We start from the raw sequence: 21,776 nt of genomic DNA on the forward strand, positions 1-21,776 counted from the left end.
TGGCCTAGCCAGTCTCCAGACCTGAACCCAATAGAAAATCTTTGGAGGCAGTGACAGCCCCGAAACCTGAAGGATCTGGAGAAGGTATGTATGGAGGAGTGGGCCAAAATCCCTGCTGCAGTGTGTGCAAACCTGGTCAAGACCTACAGGAAACGTATGATCTCTGTAACTGCAAACAAAGGTTTCTGTACCAAATATTAAGTTATGCTTTTCTGATGTATCAAATACTTATGTCATGCAATAAAATGCAAATGTATTACTTAAAAATCATACAATGTGATTTTCTGGATTTTTGTTTTAGATTCCGTCTCTCACAGTTGAAGTGTACCTATGATAAAAATGACAGACCCCTACATGCTTTGTAAGTAGGAAACCCTGCAAAATCGGCAGTGTATCAAATACTTGTTCTCCCCACTGTAAGTTCAGCAAAGTGCTAGTAACTATGACAACTACGTGGCTAATATGAACCACCCTTTCTATCAAGTTAAAAGGCTGTACATTGCTGGTTTACATTCTGATATGGCGCATTGTTGATGCTATGGAATGCTCCTTTTGAGTATTTTGAGTAAATACTCACTGCTATAAGTAAGCTTAATGGGTACAACCCAAATCCTAACAGTAGCTTAATAAATAAAATACATTCAAATTAGCATCAGTAACACAGTAGTTAAGTGAAATAAATCATCATGAAAAAACAACCCTGGAATATTCAAAACACACACACACACATTATTCTTGAATGTTTATGATTAGTATTATTCACTTATTTATTTTATCTTTCTTATTATTATTTTTAAAATACTCTTATTGTTTGTGTTGCTTTTCTTGTCCATTAGTGATCTATATTTTGTCATGTTCTATGTTTTGTGTGGACCCCAGGAAGAATAGCTGCTGATTCTTCAATAGCTAATGGGGATCTGAATAAAAATAATCTATCAATTCATGAACAGCATAAAAGCTTGAAATGACCATCTCTAATGAAACCCTATGTCCTATACAGGAGAATTTTCATAACTCCCCAGACATACTACTTTATCCAATCACGTAGCAGCAGGAAATACAGTACAGGTGGTTACCTTATAGCTCCTCCTAAAAACTGGCTCCAGACCTCCCCTCACTAAAACATATCTTATCGTTTTTTGATTACAGTAAACTTGTATGATAAAGTACGTACAGTACATTCCAGATGGATGATATGAAATCAACATGGATGTCTATGATGGATTCTGTACTGGATGGACACAAGTCCATTCACTTAAAGAGAGTCAATTCAAACTAGACAACAAACTATAGAACCAAGTCTATGGTATCTGAGGCATAGAATACTTAACTTCCCTTTACGTAGAGATTTCTTTCTCTATGCGAGGTGATTAGTAACACAGTTTACGTTTTTATCCTTAGATTAGATTGTCTCTAAACCCAAAATACACAATCATAAGAGGCACCCGACTCAAAGTAAAACAAACAAGTAAACAAACATCTCTATATAAATATAAATCCTACAGTCATCTGATACGTCTGGAGTGTGAAAGCACTGATCGGGCAAACGAATATAAAATGGTGCTCGGAGTAGAAGTTGCCTGTAGATACAGATTTAGCATCAGCTTACCCTGACCCAATCCTAATATACTTAACAATAACAGGGACAACAGAAAACCGACCCCAGATCTGGGGGCAACTTTGTCCCACTCCATAAAAGAGCGATAGAAGAGAGAAGGCACAGAAACACTGCCCCACACAATAGGGCGGACCAACAGCAGCAGTTTCTGGGAGCGGATAGGCTGAAGCCAGAAGTCAACTAGGAGATGATTGGCTGAGAGCAGCAGTGGGTTGGCAGCAGATTGGTTGCTTGCAAGATCTGGCATCCCATTGGCTGAAAAAAGGAACTCAGGAGTTTCAATTGAGTTTGATTAAATGCTGACTTGTCACAATCTCTCCAGACTTAATGTTCACCACACATGACGTTACCTGTCCACCAGACCAGTGGTTCTAAAACCTCTCCACCCTTCCTCTCTCAGAAGACTACGACACCCTTCTCATACCAGTTGTCTGGTTCAGTGGTTCTCAAACCTCTCCTCAGGGACCCCCATGTATTTGAACTATTCCAGAGCTAGCTCACCTGATCCAGTAGCTCATCAAGCCCTTGACTACTTCAATCAGGTGAGCTAGCTCTGGGCTACAACAAAACGGTGAAACGTCTGGGGATCCCCGAGGAGAGGTTTGAGAACCTATGAAACCAGACAACTGGTATCAGAAGGGTGTTGTAGTCTTCTGAGAGAGGAAGGGTGGATAGTTTGTTTGAATACGGTGACTGTCGCTGGAGGTGAGTCACATTCAGAAGTGTTTTGAGTTGGCTGTAGCCTAGGCCCTATGCTTCACAATATCTACAGTTTCACGGACATAGCTAGCTTTACTGGTCCCCTCATAGCTAGCTTTACTGATCCCCTCATAGCGGACGATAATGATAAACCAGGAACAGGTGTGCATCTCAATAGTCTAAAATGGCTTCCTCTCATCATCTCCTTTCCTTCATCTGCACTGATGTGGTAGAACTGGACAGGACAGTAACAGCCTCCACATTGCTAACACCCATCCTGTGTTTTCAAATGCATGAGAGAAGAAGAGGAGAGGGAGCGGCTTTAGACTATTGAGACGCACCCCATATCTCCAGCCCAGCCTTCTTCCTACTTTACCACACCTGCCCTATCATCTACAGTCTGATGCACTGTCTTTGACTGGGCGTGGTCTACCTTGTCAGCTTTAGGTTTAGCCGTAGTCACAGCTGTAACCACACCCACTTTAACGTATTGCCCTTCCCCCTTTAAGTCATGTTTGGCCGCAAAGGGTGTGTCTCCCCTCCTCTTTGATCCATGTTTGCTCCATGGCACAAGGGGAGGTAATTCATCCCCCTTCACCTCACGTTTGGGCATAGGGGGCGTGGCTTTCCTCTGGGGCAGCCGAGGGTCGTCCCCAATGTCGACCGTCAGGTTGGTGTAGAGAGGCTGCAGCTCTTTGGATAACAGCTCGTAGGTCAGAGAGTTCAGACCATCAGAATGCCAGTTGAGCCTAGTCCGTTTCAGAAGGTCAAACCTGTGGAGGTACATGGGGAGGAGAGAGAGATGAGTCAATAAGGCGTGTGTGTGCGTGTGTGTGTGTGCGTGTTTGTGTGCGTGTGTGTGTGTGCACCTGCGTGGATTCTGCTCGTTGCCCCTATCTCCTTTATGCTTGATCATCTTGTAATGTCCGATGGCCACTGGAGGGCGCACTATCTTCATCCCAGACAGACGCACTCTGAGACAGACAGCAACACACAGGAAGAAGGAGTAACTGATAGACAGCACAGGATTAGATGAGGTAGCGTCTCAAGTTTTTCCTGACCCAATTGATCTCACTAGGAAAAACTCTGGGGCCTACTAATGAGGTGTGTAATCCACTATCATACTGGTCCATTGGTCCTCTATGGGACAGTATAGGTTTTCACACAACCACCTGAACTAAACAAACCAACTAATGGGGAGGAAATCTACCAAGCAAACTGCCCAACAAGCTGACATGAATACTTACTGAGCTCCAAACATGAACTGTGGGGAGAGACACAGCAAAGCCATGGCAGTGAGAGTGGAGATGAACAAGGTGTTATGACAGAGGTAGAAATAAAACACATGTGAAGACAAATAGCTTATGAAGAGAGAGAGAGAGCGAGAGAGAGCGAGAGACACATCTTTCAAGGCATTCACTGGTATAGTCACACATGGCTGTCCCTTCTAGACCCTCCCCCTACTCACCTGGCAGCGATGTCATCGTCCTCCCCACCCCAGCCCCAGTAGCTGTTGGGGAAGCCGTTCATCTTCATGTACTGCTCAGGTGTGACCGCAGACACCCCTCCGAAATACTGGGGGTACGGCAACCTGGGTGGGACAAATACCAGAAGATGCCAGAACCTCAGATGACACTTGACATACAGACTCTGATACACTGCATAAACACACACATACCTGTATCGGAACTTGTCCATGGCCACAGAGAGGTGTGTGGGGAACTGATTGTGACAAGTGTAGGTGTTATGGTCGTTTTCAGGCAGCAGATCTACGTCGTGTAGGAAGATACACCCCCAGTCCTCGTCTCTCAGCGCCTCACGGACCCCAACATTCAACAGCTTAGCCCGATTAAATGTAGAGTTACCCCACTGCAGAGGAAAATACAGGGATCAGAGAGCGAGAGAAAGAAAGAAAGAAAGAAAGAAAGAAAGAAAGAAAGAAAGAAAGAAAGAAAGAAAGAAAGAAAGAAAGAAAGAAAGAAAGAAAGAAAGAAAGAAAGAAAGAAAGAAAGAAAGAAAGAAAGAAAGAGAGAGAGAGAAAGAGAGAGAGAGAGAGAGAGAGATGAAGAGACCTGCTGGACTATGTAGATACTGTAGTGAATCTGTTGTCTCTGTAGGAAGGGGTGGAGATGGTAGAGTAGGGCTCGGAGGTGAGTCTGGCGGTTACGGTACGGCACCACGATGGCCGTGTGGTGGCGCGGCTCGCAGTCCGGTGGGCTGTATCGGCCTCCCGGTAACACCAACGGGTTCCTCTCCCTGATCTCCTCTAGAGAGAGAGGCGAGGACAGACGCACAGACACAGGACCGACTAGAGAAGAAAGAAAGAGGTAGAGGAGGGGAGATGTATCGTATTATGTAAGAACCTTTATTATTCATTTACATTTACATTTTAGTCATTTAGCAGACGCTCTTATCCAGAGCGACTTACAGTTAGTGAGTGCATACATTTTCATACTGTACATAATTTCATATTCATACAGTACATAATCCCTTACAGCAGGTGGCGTGGTTCTCCCTCTCTCACACTCGCTCGCACACACACATATGCACACACATATTTACCCAGTAGTGGTGAGGGCACCTTGCAGTTCTTCAGCTGAGCCCCTGTCCCTGGGGGTCCGGTGCCTATGTGGGGGGCTGGTGGTGCCCCCAGGTGGCTGAGGTTGGTGTACACGTCGTGGGGGCGGGAGTAGTCAAACTCAGGCTGCTCAGAGTGGACCAGTACTGACACCAGCCCCCTGAAGCCCCCCAGGGAGAAGTAGACCACAAAGGCAAACTGGAAGCCCACCAACAGGGCCAGGGTACAGGGGGAGTCAAGAGAGCGACCACAACACGCCATGGCCATGATGGAGGGAGAGGGAGAGAGAGAGAGAGAGAGAGAGAGGGTGATGGAGCGAAAAAGAGAGAGGCAGAGAAAGGGAGATAAAAGGAGAGAGAAGACACAGAGAAAGAGAGAAGAAGACAGAGAAAGAGAGAAGAAGACAGAGAAAGAGAGAAGAAGACAGAGAAAGAGAGAAGAAGACACAGAGAAAGAGAGAAGAAGACAGAGAAAGAGAGAAGAAGACAGAGGAAGTGAAAGACAATTCGATCAGAAAGAGGCTGGGATCAGAGGGGGTCGTGGTAGAGGGATGAGAGAGGAAGGAGAGATGGAGGAGAGACAGAGGGAGGGTGGGGAGGCTGTAGGGGGCTCAGGGGGTTAGGAGGGGGGCATCTATGTGTATGAATGTTGCAGCACTATAGCTCCGTCAACACGGCCATCGCTTCAACATCTGACGAGTCACTGCAAAAGACAGGGAACAACACTCAACATTGTATACTGTTACGCAATAACAATGACATAGCAACTACAGAGTGTGTGTGTACATAATAATAATAATAATTTGGTAGGTGCTTACACTTGTCCTAATTCACACCTGTACAAATGTGTGAATTAGAAATGTGTTTTTTGCATATCCCAACTCTCCCTGAGACCCTCGCAGAGTGGTGTGTGTGTGTGTGTGTTTGTGTGTATGTACCTGTGTTCTGTTGTAGTCCAGACTGGATGATATCAGAATCTGGCCTCTGGCAGAGAGAGTCTGTTCTCCCTCTCTCCTTCTACCCTCATAGTTCCTTATGGAGAAGAGAAAACACCAGCTAGTAGCCTACAATGACTGCAGGACTGACTGACTGATTTCATATCTGAATAGGAAGCCTATAGACTCAAATGTTATTCCTAATTAGGCTACTGTGTTTGACTCCAACGGTTCAGTTACTACATGAACAATGTATGAACTAACTGTAACAGCATTCCTAGCAACTAGGTTTTAGGCTATTACGTTCTGGTCCTCTGCCTATTTCAGTTAGATCTTCTATATGAGACAAATATAAGATCCAATGATACCATAAACAATTACTTTAAAAACAGACTGAAATGTGTAAATTGATGCGTCCATATTAGGTGAAACATAATGTCCGTATCAAATCGATGTCCATTTTATCTCCAGAATAGGCCGTGCAAGCTGTCAACATGACTAATAATAATAATAATAATTATTATTATTATTATTATTATTGCATTAATAATAACAATAATAATAATACTTCATGAAGTCTAGGCCTAATATTTTTCGTGATAATATTTTCACCTAACTAAACATCATTCTATATCTCTATATCATTGTATTCCTCCGTAATTATAGGCCATTCTCACGTTAGATGCGTATGTCTGCAACATTAATTTCTAGGGCAAAACTCGTTTGTCACACCCGTCGTCTCACCTCCATGTTCCTGCGACGTTCCAAATCTAGCTCCCGGCTTCGAACTAGGACAACTGGGCCGCGCTGAAATAAACACATTCGATGGTCTGGGTGGATGGAGCTGTTTCTGAGTGAGTCCGTTTCCTAATCTCTCTTATCCAGATCGAAATCCTCTACTAGCCGTTTAGAAAGCGCTCTTTCGCATGGTCTAAACACTGAAGGCCGTCGCTTCAGCCGCGTCCATCAGATATCAACATATAAACTGCGGTTCATCTCTCATCCTGGTGCTCAGTAGGCTATAGCGCTGCCGCTGCCGCTACGAGAGGCAGGCATGTAGAGGGGCAAAGAGAACATGACGTATTTTGCCGGGCAAATTCAACATGTTTGAGTGCAGAAACCCTCCCCGTGTTCTCTCTCTCGCTCTCTCTCTCTCTCACACACACACACACACACACACACACACACACACACACACACACACACACACACACACACACACACACACACACACACACACACCTTTCCATTCATAAGTTAGTTGAGGTTGTATTGTATTGTGGAACACACATAAGTGATTGTATAGCAGTGGAGGCTCTTCAGAGGAGGAAGGGGAGGACCAAATTAAAATAGTGAAATATGAAAAAAGTTTTTTTTTTTTTTTAGATAAAACTATATTAAATATATTAACGTCACCAAATAACTGAAACGCACTGTTTTGCAATGAAGGTCTACAATAGCCTCAACAGCACCCTCTAGGGTATCCCCATGGTGTAGCAGGAGGACAGCTATTTTCTGGCCTTCAATACAATACAAAACCTGGGAGGCTCATCCCATTGGGCAAAAACTGGTTGAATTAACGTTGTTTCCACTTCATTTTAACAACAACATTCAATGTGATGACGTAGAATCAACATGGAAAACTGATTGGATTTGTAAAAAGTCATCAACATAAGGGAATTTAAATATTTTATTCACCCAACTTTTAACATTTTGGTTAATTTCACGTTAGTTGACAACGCAACCAGATGTTGAACTGACGTATGTGCCCAGTGGGATGGTTCTCACCCCCTTCCATAGACTAACACAGTAAAAGTGTGACGACCTCCGGAGGACATCCTCCAACCTATTAGAGCTGTTGCAGCATGAACTGACATGTTGTCCACCCAATCAAAGGATCACATAATGAATCTAGTACTGAAAGCATAAGCTACAGCTAGCTTGCACTGGAAAATGGAACGTTATGGTCATTTAAAAAAAATTGTCCTCTCTAATTTTAAATGGCACCGACCGCAGCTGGTGTAGCCATAAAGTGAACCATGGTTTCTTGCTTGTTGAATCATTTAAAGGGAAACTGTGTGATTCTGCTTCCCTTCATGTCCACTCATCAAACCTGTTGTAGTTGTCCTTTATTTCTCACACAGCTTCTTTCCACCACCATACCATCACACGTTCTCTCTGCTATAGTCAGGCTGAAAATATATTTATTCTCACATGCAGCGGCAGCTTGGCAGAGTACAGAAAAGGCATTAAGAACTAAGGCAACTCCATTTATCATTTACACAGACTAAACACCCAGAGGAAACCCAGCAGAGAAAGCATTACAGAGACACTGTGCAAAACAATCCACCTAACACTGCTGTTGTAGCCTCCCTGGCTGCAGCCTCTGCCAAGGGGTCTGGACTTGCATGGCACAGGTGGTGGTGTGTTGCAGGGTCGCTGGTTTAAGTCCCGCTCTGGCTGTTCACCCCTTATTGCACTGTCACAGTATAGAGTCAGAAGACTGGATGCTGAAGTGGGATGGACACAAAATGGTGCCTGGGAAGAATCGGACTCAGGGCAGTTTCCCCTGGGGAGTAGCCTGCCTGATGGACACTGATGTCTCCAGGTTGAGGTCAGTTCCACTTGTGATGGTAATTCAGCGGTATCAAATCAAAAGAATCAAAAATATATGTTTTTGTTTGGATTTGTGATGTATTGGAATTGACGTTGTAACTTACATTTTGGAATCTGATTTGAAATAGTGGAATTGACTCCAACCTTAATCATTTTCTTTCCATAGGTTGGGTTTGCTTATGACATACAGTACAAATTGATTAAGGTGTCCAAGTTAGCCCCTGATAGGTCTGATGTTAGCAATAGAAGGAACGTTCAAATGTGACTCCCAAATAGACACAACAAACATACGTAAAAAGAGCACCTCTTATATGATAATCTATATGCAGGCATTGCTTTTCTATGTTTTACCTGTAATGTATCTTCACCAAAATTATAATAATACAAAAACTGTAATAATAATTAAAAAAAAGCTATCTTGTAAAAAAAAACAATATGGAAGGGAATGCTTCAAAATATTTCCATATCATATATCTCATCTTTGAAATTTGGTTGGGAAAAAAACCATCCTCAAAAAAAGATATTTCTGAGGACTGATTAATTTGACACAAACACAATAGTATTTATTTATTTATATTGACCCTGTTTTCAGGCTTTAATACCTGATTATTAAAAGCATGGTTTAAAAAAAGTCAGATATGGAAATGTGGATTGGGCAAGTACATCCTTCCCTTTCCCTTCCCCTCACACTGTTTGTTTCTCTCATATAATCAGGAATTAGAATACAGGATCTCTATGGTTAGAATCAGGAATTAGAATACAGGATCTCTATGGTTAGAATCAGGAATTAGAATACAGAATCTCTATGGTTAGAATCAGGAATTAGAATACAGGATCTCTATGGTTTCTCTTCTCTCATCTGTCCTCACCATCTCTCGTTCTCTCTCGTATACAGATTTAAATTTGGTCAGGGCAATTTGACTAATCTCCTTTCCCCAATTCTGGTCTCTGTCTCCTTCTCTCCTCAACCTCTTCCTCTCCCCACTCCTCTTCTCTCACTCCTCTTTGCTCCACTCCTCCTCTCTCTCTCCTTCCATCCTCTCTATCTCTCTCCCTGTGCTTATTTCTTGTAGTTGCCAAACTGGATGGCCAGACGGTCACTGACACAGCGGAAGGCAGCGGGTTGGACCTCCCAGTAGTTGACTGGGTTAGAATAAAGGCTAATGCCGTTATAGAACGTCCTCTTCATCCCAAAGCCTCTTGGGCAGAAGTCATCCACTCCCACCTGGCTGATGCTGTTGGAATGGAGGTACACAACCTACAGGGTGGGAGGGGGACAGCACATGGTGTAATAGAGCTGCTTCAAGGCCCTTCACCTGTCTGATGACTACCACTCTACCAGTACTACACACACACACACACACACACAGACACAGACACAGACACAGACACAGACACCCATACATACACATGCAGACACAGACACAGGTACACACACAGTCACTCACCTGTAGGTACTTCATGTCAGGCAGACCCTTGGGGATTGCTGTGAGTCTGTTGTTCTCCAGGTGCAACTCTCTCAGGCGGGGGACGTACGCTAGACTGCCATTCTCTATCATACGGATGTGGTTAAAACCCAGGCCCAACCTGGCAACCAGAGAGTCAGAGAGAGACAGAGCGTCATCATCCTTATATCTGTAACACCTACCAGTAGTTCTTGAAGTTACCACTGGGTGGCATGGTTGCCTAAGAAAGAGCCCGAATGGAGGGTAGACAACGTGTCCATACAGAAATATTTGATCACTGCTTGCCTCTTTTTTCAATCAAGCAGACTTTATTTCAGTCTCAAAGAGCTATTACATAGATTGAAGTGGGGTACATAACCCTAAACATTAAGAACTGGAGGCTCTCAGTACTCAATTACTGCAGTTAACTCTGCCTACGCAAACATAGCAGCACACTGCCATGTGAATCCCATTGTATTTCTCTCTTTTACGCACCTGTACAAGTGTTTGTAGCGGCTCAGGTCCTCCAGCTCGATGGCCTGTATCTGGTTGTGGTCCAGATGGAGCTCATGGAGACTGTCTGGCAGGTCTGGAGGAGACAGAACACATGCCTCTTAACTAACCTTCTGGAGGAGACAGAACACCCACCTCTTAACTAACCTTCTGGAGGAGATAGAACACATGTCTCTTAACTAACCTTCTGGAGGAGATATAACACATGTCTCTTAACTAACCTTCTGGAGGAGACAGAACACCCACCTCTTAACTAACCTTCTGGAGGAGACAGAACACATGCCTCTTAACTAACCTTCTGGAGGAGACAGAACACAGGCCTCTTAACTAACCTACTGGAGGAGACAGTACACATGCCTCTTAACTTTCTGGAGGAGACAGAACACACGCCTCTTAACTTTCTGGAGGAGACAGAACACACGCCTCTTAACTAACCTTCTGGAGGAGACAGAACACACGCCTCTTAACTAACCTTCTGGAGGAGACAGTACACATGCCTCTTAACTTTCTGGAGGAGACAGAACACACGCCTCTTAACTTTCTGGAGGAGTCAGAACACACGCCTCTTAACTAACCTTCTGGAGGAGACAGAACACCCGCCTCTTAACTAACCTTCTGGAGGAGACAGAACACACAGCTCTTAACTAACTTTCTGGAGGAGACAGAACACATGCCTCTTAACTAACCTTCTGGAGGAGATAGAACACCCGCTTCTTAACTAACCTTCTGGAGGAGACAGAACACACGCCTCTTAACTAACCTTCTGGAGGAGACAGAACACACGCCTCTTAACTAACCTTCTGGAGGAGACAGTACACATGCCTCTTAACTTTCTGGAGGAGACAGAACACACGCCTCTTAACTTTCTGGAGGAGTCAGAACACACGCCTCTTAACTAACCTTCTGGAGGAGACAGAACACCCGCCTCTTAACTAACCTTCTGGAGGAGACAGAACACACAGCTCTTAACTAACTTTCTGGAGGAGACAGAACACATGCCTCTTAACTAACCTTCTGGAGGAGATAGAACACCCGCTTCTTAACTAACCTTCTGGAGGAGACAGAACACACGCCTCTTAACTAACCTTCTGGAGGAGACAGAACACACGCCTCTTAACTAACTTTCTGGAGGAGACAGAACACATGCCTCTTAACTAACCTTCTGGAGGAGATAGAACACCCGCTTCTTAACTAACCTTCTGGAGGAGACAGAACAAACGCCTCTTAACTAACCTTCTGGAGGAGACAGAACAAACGCCTCTTAACTAACCTACTGCTACAAAAAAAAAAGTGTAAAGTGGTTTTTCCCACTGGCTATAGGGTGAATTCACCAATTTGTAAGTCGCTCTGGATAAGAGCGTCTGCTAAATGACGTAAATGTGCCCTTGAGCAAGGCACTTAACCCTAATTGCTCCTGTAAGTCGCTCTGGATAAGAGCGTCTGCTAAATGACTAAAATGTAAATGTAAAATGTACAACATCAAAACATCTCTACCAACTTCTGCTTACAATACGGTCCATCAGAATAATGTACACTGTACATTAGTGGTCTCCAACTCTGGTCTTTAAGAGCTACAGGCACTGTATTCAATAAGTTATCATCACTTCTGAGTAAACCACTTGCTGTGTGTACCGCGTACCCTTGGGTACTCCAGTGAGTTGAGCCTCAGAGATGCGCAGGTAGCTCAGTTTCAGTCCCTTGAAGGCTCCTGGCTCAAACCCACTGTTCTGGATCGGGTTCCCTCCCAGCTCTACAAGAACATACATAAGACACATTAGAACACGGCTGTGGCGAATTTGATTGAATTCCAGCATATTGAATATGCTGAGGTAATACTGAAACATTGAATGGCACTGTAATCTTTAATGAACTCTGACCTATGCAGTTCATGCTGCCCAGTCCAGAGAAGGCCCCCTCTTGGACCTTCTTTATGCGGTTCTCGTGGATCCTCAGCTCCACCAGAGAGGGGGGCAGATTCTTGGGGACGCCAGTCAGGAGGTTTCTGGAGAAGTACAGCTTCTGCATGTGTTTCAGAGGAACAAAGGCCTTGGGGTGGACCTTACTGATCTTATTATTCACCAGGGACAGGGCCTGAGGGATGGAAAGAGACAGAGAATGAGAGAGCGAGGGAGAGAGGGGTGTGAGTAAATAAGCAAGCTTTCTTTGCCCCCCTTCTCTCTCCTAAGTGCCCTAGTTATGTCCAGTCAGTGTCTTTCTCTCTCCCACCACCCCTCTCTCTTACTCCAGAGTGTGGCCAGCCTCTGCCTGGAGCTAAAGGGAATATTCTAGTTCACATCCTCTCCTCTCTGCTCCTGGAAAGCCTTCATTTATCCCTGTCGCCCACTCAGAACAGATGACCAAGCCCAATATTGAACACGGCCAGAGAGGAAACTCACATTAAATAAAACAGTTACCTCTCTATGGATGAAGACATTTTCACCCTGCCTGCCTGCACGTCTGCCTGCCTGCTGTGGTTTCCATCTGACACTTATTTCTGTTAAGTTACCTAAGGTGACTGACAGGGAATGTTGTCCTTCCCTGGTGGTTTGTTTAAGTGGTCAACCAAGCTGTCTCAGACAAAGAGCTTCTGTAGGAGTTGAGGGACTGAAATCTGTCCTCTTGAATTGTGCCAAAAAAAGGCCAGTTAGAATTAAATGCTCTTCCCCTCTCCCTCTCACTCTTAAATCTCTACACCCCCTCTCTTTCTCTCTCTCTCTCTCCTCTCTATCTCTCTCTCTCTCTCTCTCTCTCTCTCTCTCTCTCTCTCTCTCTCTCTCTCTCTCTCTCTCTCTCTCTCTCTCTCTCTCTCTCTCTCTCTCTCTCTCTCGCTCTCTCTCTTACGTAGAGGTTGCTGAGGCCTTTGAAGTCGTTCTCCTTCAGCTCAGTGATGCGGTTGTTCTGCAGGTCCAAGAGTTTGGTGTCAGCGGGAATGCCCTTAGGCACCTCAGTCAAACCTGCAAACACACACACACAGACACACACACAGTGTCAGTGGGGATTCATACACATACGGAACAAAAACATACACACAGTTACACACACGCCCACACACCCGGATGGGGACACCAGATGTCATCCAGCTGGTTTAGATTTCACTAAGTCCCAAAGGACGTGATTCCAACAACATCAGCAAGATCACATCAAATAAATTAAGAAGACGGAGTAGGGCACAACCCTGACACACACACACACACCCACACACACACACACACCACACACACACCACACACACACGATAAAGAGACTATGAGAATATGAAAGTACAGTTAATATACTGCAGAGAAACACCTGCTAACAACCAGAGACCTGATTGGCTCCTCATGTTATGAAAAAAGGTATCTCTGTTCAACTCCAAACTTTAAACCAGAACATGATGTCATTGTCTATAATGGGCAAGAAGTGACAATATCAATGTCATAGAACAGTTTCCTAAATTGTGGGTAGGACCAACTGGTGGGTTGCAGCCAGTGACAGTTGTCAGAAACCCTGGTGTTTTTATAAAGGAGAATTGTATTACATTGATCTTTCATCCTACCTGGTACATTCTGGTCCCCACAAGGATTCTGATTAAACTTCTTATAAACGTTTGATAAACATGATTGAACTCAGTGAACCATTTTAACGAGACAACATCATAAAGCAGTCTGTGTTACAATGTTTCAGTTCTCAGATGGTCGATTGGCCAGGTCAACAGAACCAAGCCGCTGCCATGGTTTCAACTCATCATGACTAGGGCTGTGGCGGTCATAACATTCTGTCAGCTGGTTATTGTCATGCTGGTCTCACCGTAATTGACCAGGCCTCCACGCATACAAGCCGCTGATGCGCGCCTTTGGAACATCTACATTTGAACAAGTCTAATAAATCAATTGAATATACACCATCACAATACATCCATTATTTATTTTAGGCAGGTATAAAGAAACATTATGATATGAAGAAAATGTATTTCAGAAGAACATTATATGAGTTGGCCTATTACTGTATGTTATCTGGCTATGCTCCATGCCATAGGCTGTAGGCTTGTTCATTTAGCAGACAAGTATGCTTATAAGTCCCATGTCATTATTTTATATTATATGATTTTATAGTAAGAAGAACATACTCGAATTTAGCTGAATAAAATAGAAAGGATCTTTTTCCCATTCTGGAGCGAGTGCGCATATGAAGGCTATGTTGAGCATAAAAGTCATCATTTGAAAATGGTCCTATAGGCTACGCTCGATTTAGAGTTATTTGGGAACTTTAGTTGTTAATTATACAAACCATAGAATGTCTTAGAAATCAAACCATATATGGGCAGCATGATGCGACTATAGGCTATTGACGATTTGAGAAAGTCGCAAAAAAAAAAAGCTTTCGCTCTGTTCTTTGCCTCAGGCTACACACACTGTTCTCTCATCAAGTCATCATATTATCACCCACCAGACCATTCTCAATGTAATATTGTCTATACTAATATGTTAAATTAGTTTCGATTTAGAATGGGAACAATATACATGTCATCCGCCTATGCACTCAAATAGCGAATGGAAGCCGCTTTCCCGCCTGTTCGTTTGGGTAGGCTACTCTGGTTATTTCATTCCAGGCATCAACCACTGTTTGATTCACTAGGTGATATTCCGCCCAAACTCTGTATGCCATGGGCTCCCCAACCCTGTTCCTGCAGCTACCAAGTGCTTCATTTGGAAAACCAAGTGAAATCTGTTCGGGAACATGAAAAGTAACATGTTTTCACAACGAAACATATTTTATTAAATTGTTGACAGCTCCTGTCTCTGCGTGCTTGAGAAAGTAATGAAGAAGAAAAGGGAGGAGATGGAAATGCAGGGTGGTGAGATATTCTGTAACTAACGGTAGCCTAATGGTCACACTATTAATTATGAAATTATTTTAAAAATCCCTATTACTAGGCTATTCAAAATCAAATACAAATTCACTATTGTAGGCTTACTCTGTAAGCCGCCCTGCACAATCAATGAACCAACTGCATCGCCTAGGCCTATACATTCTCTCCCAGACTCATTAATAGAAACTTTGGAGTGTAGCAAAAGGTAACCAGTCCATCCAGTATGCATAATAATACAGTCCACACTCAAAGGCGATTATTATAATTCCTTTAATTTTGGAATATAGGCTAGACCAATTAAAGACATCTTAAATCCGTTTTTTAAATGTTTTTCTGCGGTGAATAATATGCGGTAGGATACTGTATGTATGTATGTATTGTAAAACGAACGGCACAATCATTATTTTAATTCCGGGGGTTTTCAGGCTTGGGCTCATATATAGGCCTATGCATATGTATAAGCTCTATGGATGTTTTTAATGAATCATCTGTTTCTTTCTTCAAATTGATCAATCACAGTGAGGTGAGTTTAAAAGCACCATACAGTTGATGATAAGTGTTTGATGTGATTTTCTATTGCATTGGTGTCAGAGTGGTTGGGAGGACAATAGAGCCCTGAGTACCAGGCCATTAGCAAGCTGGATACTACTAACACATGTCCTGAGTGCATAAAAGGAGATTACCATGACTCAACAGTCATGTCGAATTTTACTGCGGTCATGATTCATGACCACAAAACTCATCACGACCACAACCCAGTCCAGCAACCATCATACTGTTGCAACAACACCCCTAGCATCACCTACTGTTCCCCTGTCACACCCTGACCACATCTGACACAAGACACACTACTACACTCTCCTGACCCCAACCAGGACACAACACAACCCAACATATTTTAACACTTTGAACACTACCAAGCTCTGTTCAACAGTACTGCCATTTGAATACAGCCAATGTCTCTACTCAACATACAGGATGTTCTGTGTGTCTGAAGAAACCTATTCTGGTCGGTATTGGTTATAATAACACAACTCAAACCCCTCCCTTGACAGAACACGTACCCCCAAAACCCTTAACCAAGCACCGCCCCAAAACAAATTCTTTACCACTGTACCACACAACTCTCCAGTATGTTGTCACAACCATTGCCCAAAACAAAACCCCATAAAAGCCCATACCAACACCCCACACACCTCCAACAACCCAAGCCCAATGTAAATCCCAAACATGTTCAATCATTTGAAAATAAATTAGACAACCTAATATTACAGTTATCCTACCAACGGGACATTAAAAACTGTAAACATTTATGTTTCACCGAGTCGTGGCTGAACAATGACATGGATAACATACAGCTGGTGGGATATACGCTACATCGGCAGGATAGAACGACTGACTCCGGTAAGACAAGAGGTGGCGGTCTGTGTATATTTGTAAACAACAGCTGGTGCATAAAATCTAATACTAAGGAAGTCTCTAGGTTTTGCTCGCCTGAGGTAGAATATCTCATGATAAGCTTTAGACCACACTATTTACCAAGAGAGTTTTCATCTATATTTTTCGTAGCTGTCTATTTACCACCACAAACCGATGCAGGCATTAAGATTGCACTCAATGAGCTGTATAAGGCCATAAGTAAATAGGAAAACGCTCATCCAGAGGCAGCACTCCTAGTGGCCGGGGACTTTAATACAGGGAAACTTAAATCCGTTCTACCTAATTTCTACCAGCATGTTAAATGTGCAACTTGAGGGAAATAAACTCTAGACCACCTTTACTCCACACACAGAGACGCGTACAAAGCTTTCCCTCGCCCTCCATTTGGCAAATCTGATCATAACTCTATCCTCCTGATTCCTGCTTATGAGCAAAAACTAAAGCAGGAAGCACCAGTGACTCGGTTAATAAGGAAGTGGTCAGATGACGCAGATGCTAAGCTACAGGACTGTTTTGCTAGCACAGACTGGAATATGTTCCGGGATTCTTCAGATAGCATTGAGGAGTTTACCACATCAGTCACTGGCTTCATCAATAAGTGCATCGATGACGTCGTCCCCACAGTGACCATACGTACATACCCCAACCAGAGGCCATGGATTACAGGCAACATCCGCACTGAGCTAAAGGGTAGAGCTGCCGCCTTCAAGGAGCGGGACTCTAACCCGGACGCTTATAAGAAATCCCGCAATGCCCTCCGACGAGCCATCAAACAGGGAAAGAGTCAATACAGGACTAAGATTGAATCGTACTATACCGGCTCTGACGCTCGTCGGATGTGGCAGGGCTTGAAAATGATTACAGACTACAAAGGGAAGCACAGCCGCGAGCTTCCCAGTGACACTAGCCTACCAGACAAGCTAAATCACTATGCGCGCTTCGAGGCAAGCAACACTGAAGCATGCATGAGAGCATCAGCTGTTCCGGATGACTATGTGATCAAGCTCTCTGTAGCCGATGTGAGTAAGACCTTTAAACAGGTCAACATTTACATGCGCTGACCAACTGGAAAGTGTCTTCACTGACATTTTCAACATGTCCCTGACTGAGTCTGTAATATCAACATGTTTCAAGCAGACCACCATAGTCCCTGTGCCCAAGAACACTAAGATAACCTGCCTAAATGACTACCGACCCGTAACACTAAATTCTGTAGCCATGAAGTGCTTTGAAAGGCTGGTCATGGCTCACATCAACACCATTATCCCATAAACCCTAGACCCACTCCAATTTGCATACCGCCCCAACAGATCCACAGATGATGCAATCTCTATTGCACTCCACACTGCCCTTTCCCACCTGGACAAGAGGAACACCTATGTGAGAATGCTATTAATTGACTACAGCTCAGCGTTCAACACCATAGTGCCCTCAAATCTCATCACTAAGCTAACGACCCTAGGACTAAACACCTCCCTCTGCAACTGGATCTTGGACTTCCTGACGGGCCTCCCCAGATGGTAAGGGTAGGTAACAACACATCTGCCATGCTGATCCTCAACACGGGGGCCCCTCAGGGGTGCGTGCTCAGTCCCCTCCTGTACTCCCTGTTCACCCATGACTGCAGGGCCAGGCACGACTCCAACACCATCATTAATTTGCAGACGACACAACAGTGATTAGGTCCAAAAGGCTTCTTAACAGCTTCTACCCCCAAGCCATAAGACTCCTGAACAGCTAATCATGGCTACCCGGACTATTTGCATTGTCCCCCCACCCCAAACCCACCCCAACCCCCTCTTTTACGCTGCTGCTACTCTGTTTATTATTTATGCATAGTCACTTTAACTCTACCCACATGTACATATTAACTCAATTACCTTGACTAACCGGTGCCCCTGCACATTGACTCTGTACCGGTACCCCCTGTATATAACCTCCCTACTGTTATTTTATTTTACTGCTGCTTTTTAATTATTAGCTTTTTTTTTTTTATCTTAAACTGCATTGTTGGTTATGGGCTTGTAAGTAAGCATTTCACTGTAATGTCTACACCTGTTGTATTCGGCGCATGTGGCAAATAACATTTGATTTGATTTGACCACAGCCCAACTCCAATCTGTACCCCCAAATCCCTCCTCTCTAACCACTACACACACACACACACACACACACACACACACACATACACACACACACACACACACACACACACACACACACACACACACACACACACACACACACACACGCACACCTAAACCCCACTACTGTTTCACACAACTATTCCACAGAAGATTGGTATACACTCAGAGACAGAGACAGACGCCATAGCCAAAATACATCTGTTCTAAATAAGCACTGACAACTCGCAAATTATATGCTTCCACATTTACTCACTTCAGTAGTCTGGGACAGGAAATGTAGTGTTAGGTGGTGGGATGAAAATGAAATGATGATTCAACAAAACCAAAAAGGAAACTACAGACCATTATTTGCAATATAACAGTTAACTTGAAGAATACTAGCTACACACAAAAAAGCAACACTCTTGCCCATGTAGAAATATAAAGAAATACTATACAAACATACACGACTCTCAGACCTACTGCACAGTGTGTGCACACACGAAAATACACACACACACACACACACACACACACACACACACACACACACACACACACACACACACACACACACACACACACACACACACACACACACACACGCAGTGCATACAACTACAATGTTCATATTTTGAGATAATAAGCATTTATTTCGAGGCTTGTCATTGGTCTTTGTTGGGACATAGGCTGTAAAGTCTTTGAGAGGACTATAATTTAGGAGAATGGAGGGTTATGGTCTGTGAATTTGAGTATTTATATACATTTATATGTGTATGTGCGTGCTTGCGTGTGTTTAGATGTAGGATCTTAATTTGAGCCAGTTTGCTACAGCAGGAAAATAATCCTGCAGCAACAGGAAAGTATGTGGATTATAATTAATGGACATTTTTGTAGGGGTTTATACCTTTTTCGTAAGGGAAAATCAAGTCTAAAATGTCAAAGAAATGTCAAACTTCAGAAGCCTTTTTAAACCTCAAATACACTACAAGTTTTACATTTCCTGCATTGCATGAAAGTTCTCCTGCAACAGGGTGATCAAATTAAGATCCTACATCTGTTTGTGTGTGTGTTCCTTGTTCCCCCTCACTTTTATCCATTATTTTACACATAATCAATTGAAAATGATGCCTCTGGTCCACAGTAGGTTAATCGTTCTCATTTATTTGAGCCCCTGTCTATTTCAGTGTTAATGAAATGGGACATACAACACTGATCTTTCCCAATCCTCTCCACCGAAGCTAAGGAGAAACACAAACACATGGCTTCCATCCCTTCTTTAGTAACACTCTTCCCCGCTATCTCTCTCATCCTTCTAAACTCCCCTCCATCCTTCGTTCTCTCCTTCCCTCGATTTCCGCTGAACATCCTGTGTGTGTAAAGAAAACCATGAAACAGCTCATTAAAGACCTTCAAGACCTCAAGGAAATTACACACCAAGCTTTCATCTCGTCTCCTCCCATCAAAGTGTCTCTCACAATCTCTACCTTTCTCCTCTCTCTTTCTCTCTCTCTCTTTCTCCTTTCCCTTCTCCTCTACCTTTCACCCGCTCTCTATTTCTCTCTCTGTTGTTCTACTGTTCTTCCCTTCTCTTTCCCTCTTCTCTCTCTTCCTCTCTCTCCGCCGCTCACTTTGGGAACAGAAAATCCCTCTAAGACTTTCTTTATCAAAATACACCCGTTATCCGTGGGAGAAATTGCTCTCTATGATAATACACCATCAGATCCCATTCTCTCTCCTCTCTCTCTCTCTCTCTGGAGTCATGCAATGCACAAAGTCATTCACAGAAGAACGCCAACCAGCTGACCCCTCTCTGCCTCCCATTCATATTATACTGGGCCCTCTGGCCTCCAAAACACATGTCTGTACCCTGCTTCAGGTAACCACATAGATAAACACGCACAATGGCATACGCACACATACACACACACATAATCACAGACATGCTTACGGTGGGACACACACTCACCCAGATCGGAGCATTGCACCACTCTGCGTTGGCACTGGCACCCAAAGGGGCATGAGGGCAGTTCAGGAGGGGGCAGCTCCTCTATTGCTGAGCCTTCCTCTTCATCTCTCATCATCGACGTCATCCCTCCCACATCACTGTCCATCGCAAAGTCCCAGAATCCCCTCTGCTCAAAGGGCAGGGCCGACGATGGGGCGGGCAGCCGGGCAAGACACAGCAGCAACAGGAGAGAGGAGTGGGCCAACATCACGGGACTATACACACACACACCTGTGGAAAGAGAGATAGTTAGGGCGAGAGAGAGAGAGAGAGAGAGAGAGTTAAAAACACACCTAGAGAGAGAGTTAAAAACGCACCTAGAGAGAGAGAGTTAAAAACACATAGAGAGAGAGTTAAAAACACACATAGAGAGAGAGAGAGTTAAAAACACACCTAGAGAGAGAGGGTTGAAAACAGAGAGAGAGAGAGAGAGAGAGAGAGAGAGAGAGAGAGAGAGAGAGAGAGAGAGAGAGAGAGAGAGAGAGAGAGAGAGAGAGAGAGAGAGAGAGAGAGAGAGAGTTAAAAACACACCTAGAGAGAGAGAGTTAAAAACACACCAACAGAGAGAGAGAGTTAAAAACACACCTAGAGAGATGGAGAGTTAAAAACACACCTACAGAGAGAGAGAGAGTTAAAAACACACCTAGAGAGAGAGAGAGAGTTAAAAACACACCTAGAGAGAGAGAGTTAAAAACACACCTAGAGAGAGAGAGAGTTAAAAACACACCTACAGAGAGAGAGAGAGTTAAAAACACACCTAGAGAGATGGAGAGTTAAAAACACACCTAGAGAGAGAGAGAGAGTTAAAAACACACCTACAGAGAGAGAGAGAGTTAAAAACACACCTAGAGAGATGGAGAGTTAAAAACACACCTAGAGAGAGAGAGAGTTAAAAACACACCTACAGAGAGAGAGCGAGTTAAAAACACACCTAGAGAGATGGAGAGTTA

At 43.9% G+C, this 21,776-nt stretch overlaps 2 protein-coding genes and 1 long non-coding RNA gene across 3 annotated transcripts in view; all 3 read right to left on the reverse strand.

Moving 5' to 3' along the window:
• Window positions 1-358: 358 nt before the first annotated feature.
• Window positions 359-5,229, reverse strand: b4galt3 (UDP-Gal:betaGlcNAc beta 1,4- galactosyltransferase, polypeptide 3). The gene is made up of 6 exons (XM_041857090.2): window positions 4,880-5,229; window positions 4,390-4,625; window positions 3,996-4,186; window positions 3,786-3,908; window positions 3,187-3,291; window positions 359-3,090 (listed from the first exon to the last, which is right to left on the reverse strand). Exons 1-6 carry the CDS (start codon window positions 5,160-5,162, stop codon window positions 2,685-2,687), a joined length of 1,344 nt encoding a protein of 447 aa, XP_041713024.1. The 5' UTR covers window positions 5,163-5,229; the 3' UTR covers window positions 359-2,684.
• Window positions 5,230-5,324: 95 nt separating this feature from the next.
• LOC121546796 lies at window positions 5,325-6,941 on the reverse strand. Its single transcript, XR_005996415.1, has 3 exons — window positions 6,574-6,941; window positions 5,833-5,926; window positions 5,325-5,597 (listed from the first exon to the last, which is right to left on the reverse strand). It is a non-coding gene; the product is annotated as an uncharacterized LOC121546796 (long non-coding RNA).
• Window positions 6,942-8,016: 1,075 nt separating this feature from the next.
• The window catches only part of bgnb (biglycan b), a 44,219-nt gene continuing 30,459 nt past the window's right edge, over window positions 8,017-21,776 (reverse strand). Inside the window, exons 2-8 of the mRNA XM_041857089.1 lie at window positions 20,788-21,057; window positions 13,245-13,357; window positions 12,281-12,494; window positions 12,043-12,153; window positions 10,386-10,479; window positions 9,894-10,032; window positions 8,017-9,703 (exon numbers count right to left, since the gene is read on the reverse strand). Coding sequence (XP_041713023.1) covers window positions 9,506-9,703; window positions 9,894-10,032; window positions 10,386-10,479; window positions 12,043-12,153; window positions 12,281-12,494; window positions 13,245-13,357; window positions 20,788-21,034 — 1,116 coding nt within the window. The 5' untranslated portion in view covers window positions 21,035-21,057 and the 3' untranslated portion in view covers window positions 8,017-9,505. The remainder of the gene's footprint in view (window positions 9,704-9,893; window positions 10,033-10,385; window positions 10,480-12,042; window positions 12,154-12,280; window positions 12,495-13,244; window positions 13,358-20,787; window positions 21,058-21,776) is intronic.

This window comes from Coregonus clupeaformis, chromosome 30, assembly GCF_020615455.1.
Source record: "Coregonus clupeaformis isolate EN_2021a chromosome 30, ASM2061545v1, whole genome shotgun sequence".
In the NCBI taxonomy this organism is placed as follows: domain Eukaryota; kingdom Metazoa; phylum Chordata; class Actinopteri; order Salmoniformes; family Salmonidae; genus Coregonus; species Coregonus clupeaformis.

What these genes read in the sequence shown, in the direction of transcription:
- b4galt3 (XM_041857090.2), bottom strand. Translation starts at nt 5,162, where the DNA reads ATGGCCATGGCGTGTTGTGGTCGCTCTCTTGACTCCCCCTGTACCCTG. An exon ending in GGTGCCCTCACCACTACTGG is followed by an intron (nt 4,626 to 4,879) that starts GTAAATATGTGT and finishes TTTCTTCTCTAG; the next exon opens with TCGGTCCTGTGTCTGTGCGT. An exon ending in AACGAGCAGAATCCACGCAG is followed by an intron (nt 3,091 to 3,186) that starts GTGCACACACAC and finishes GTACCTCCACAG; the next exon opens with GTTTGACCTTCTGAAACGGA.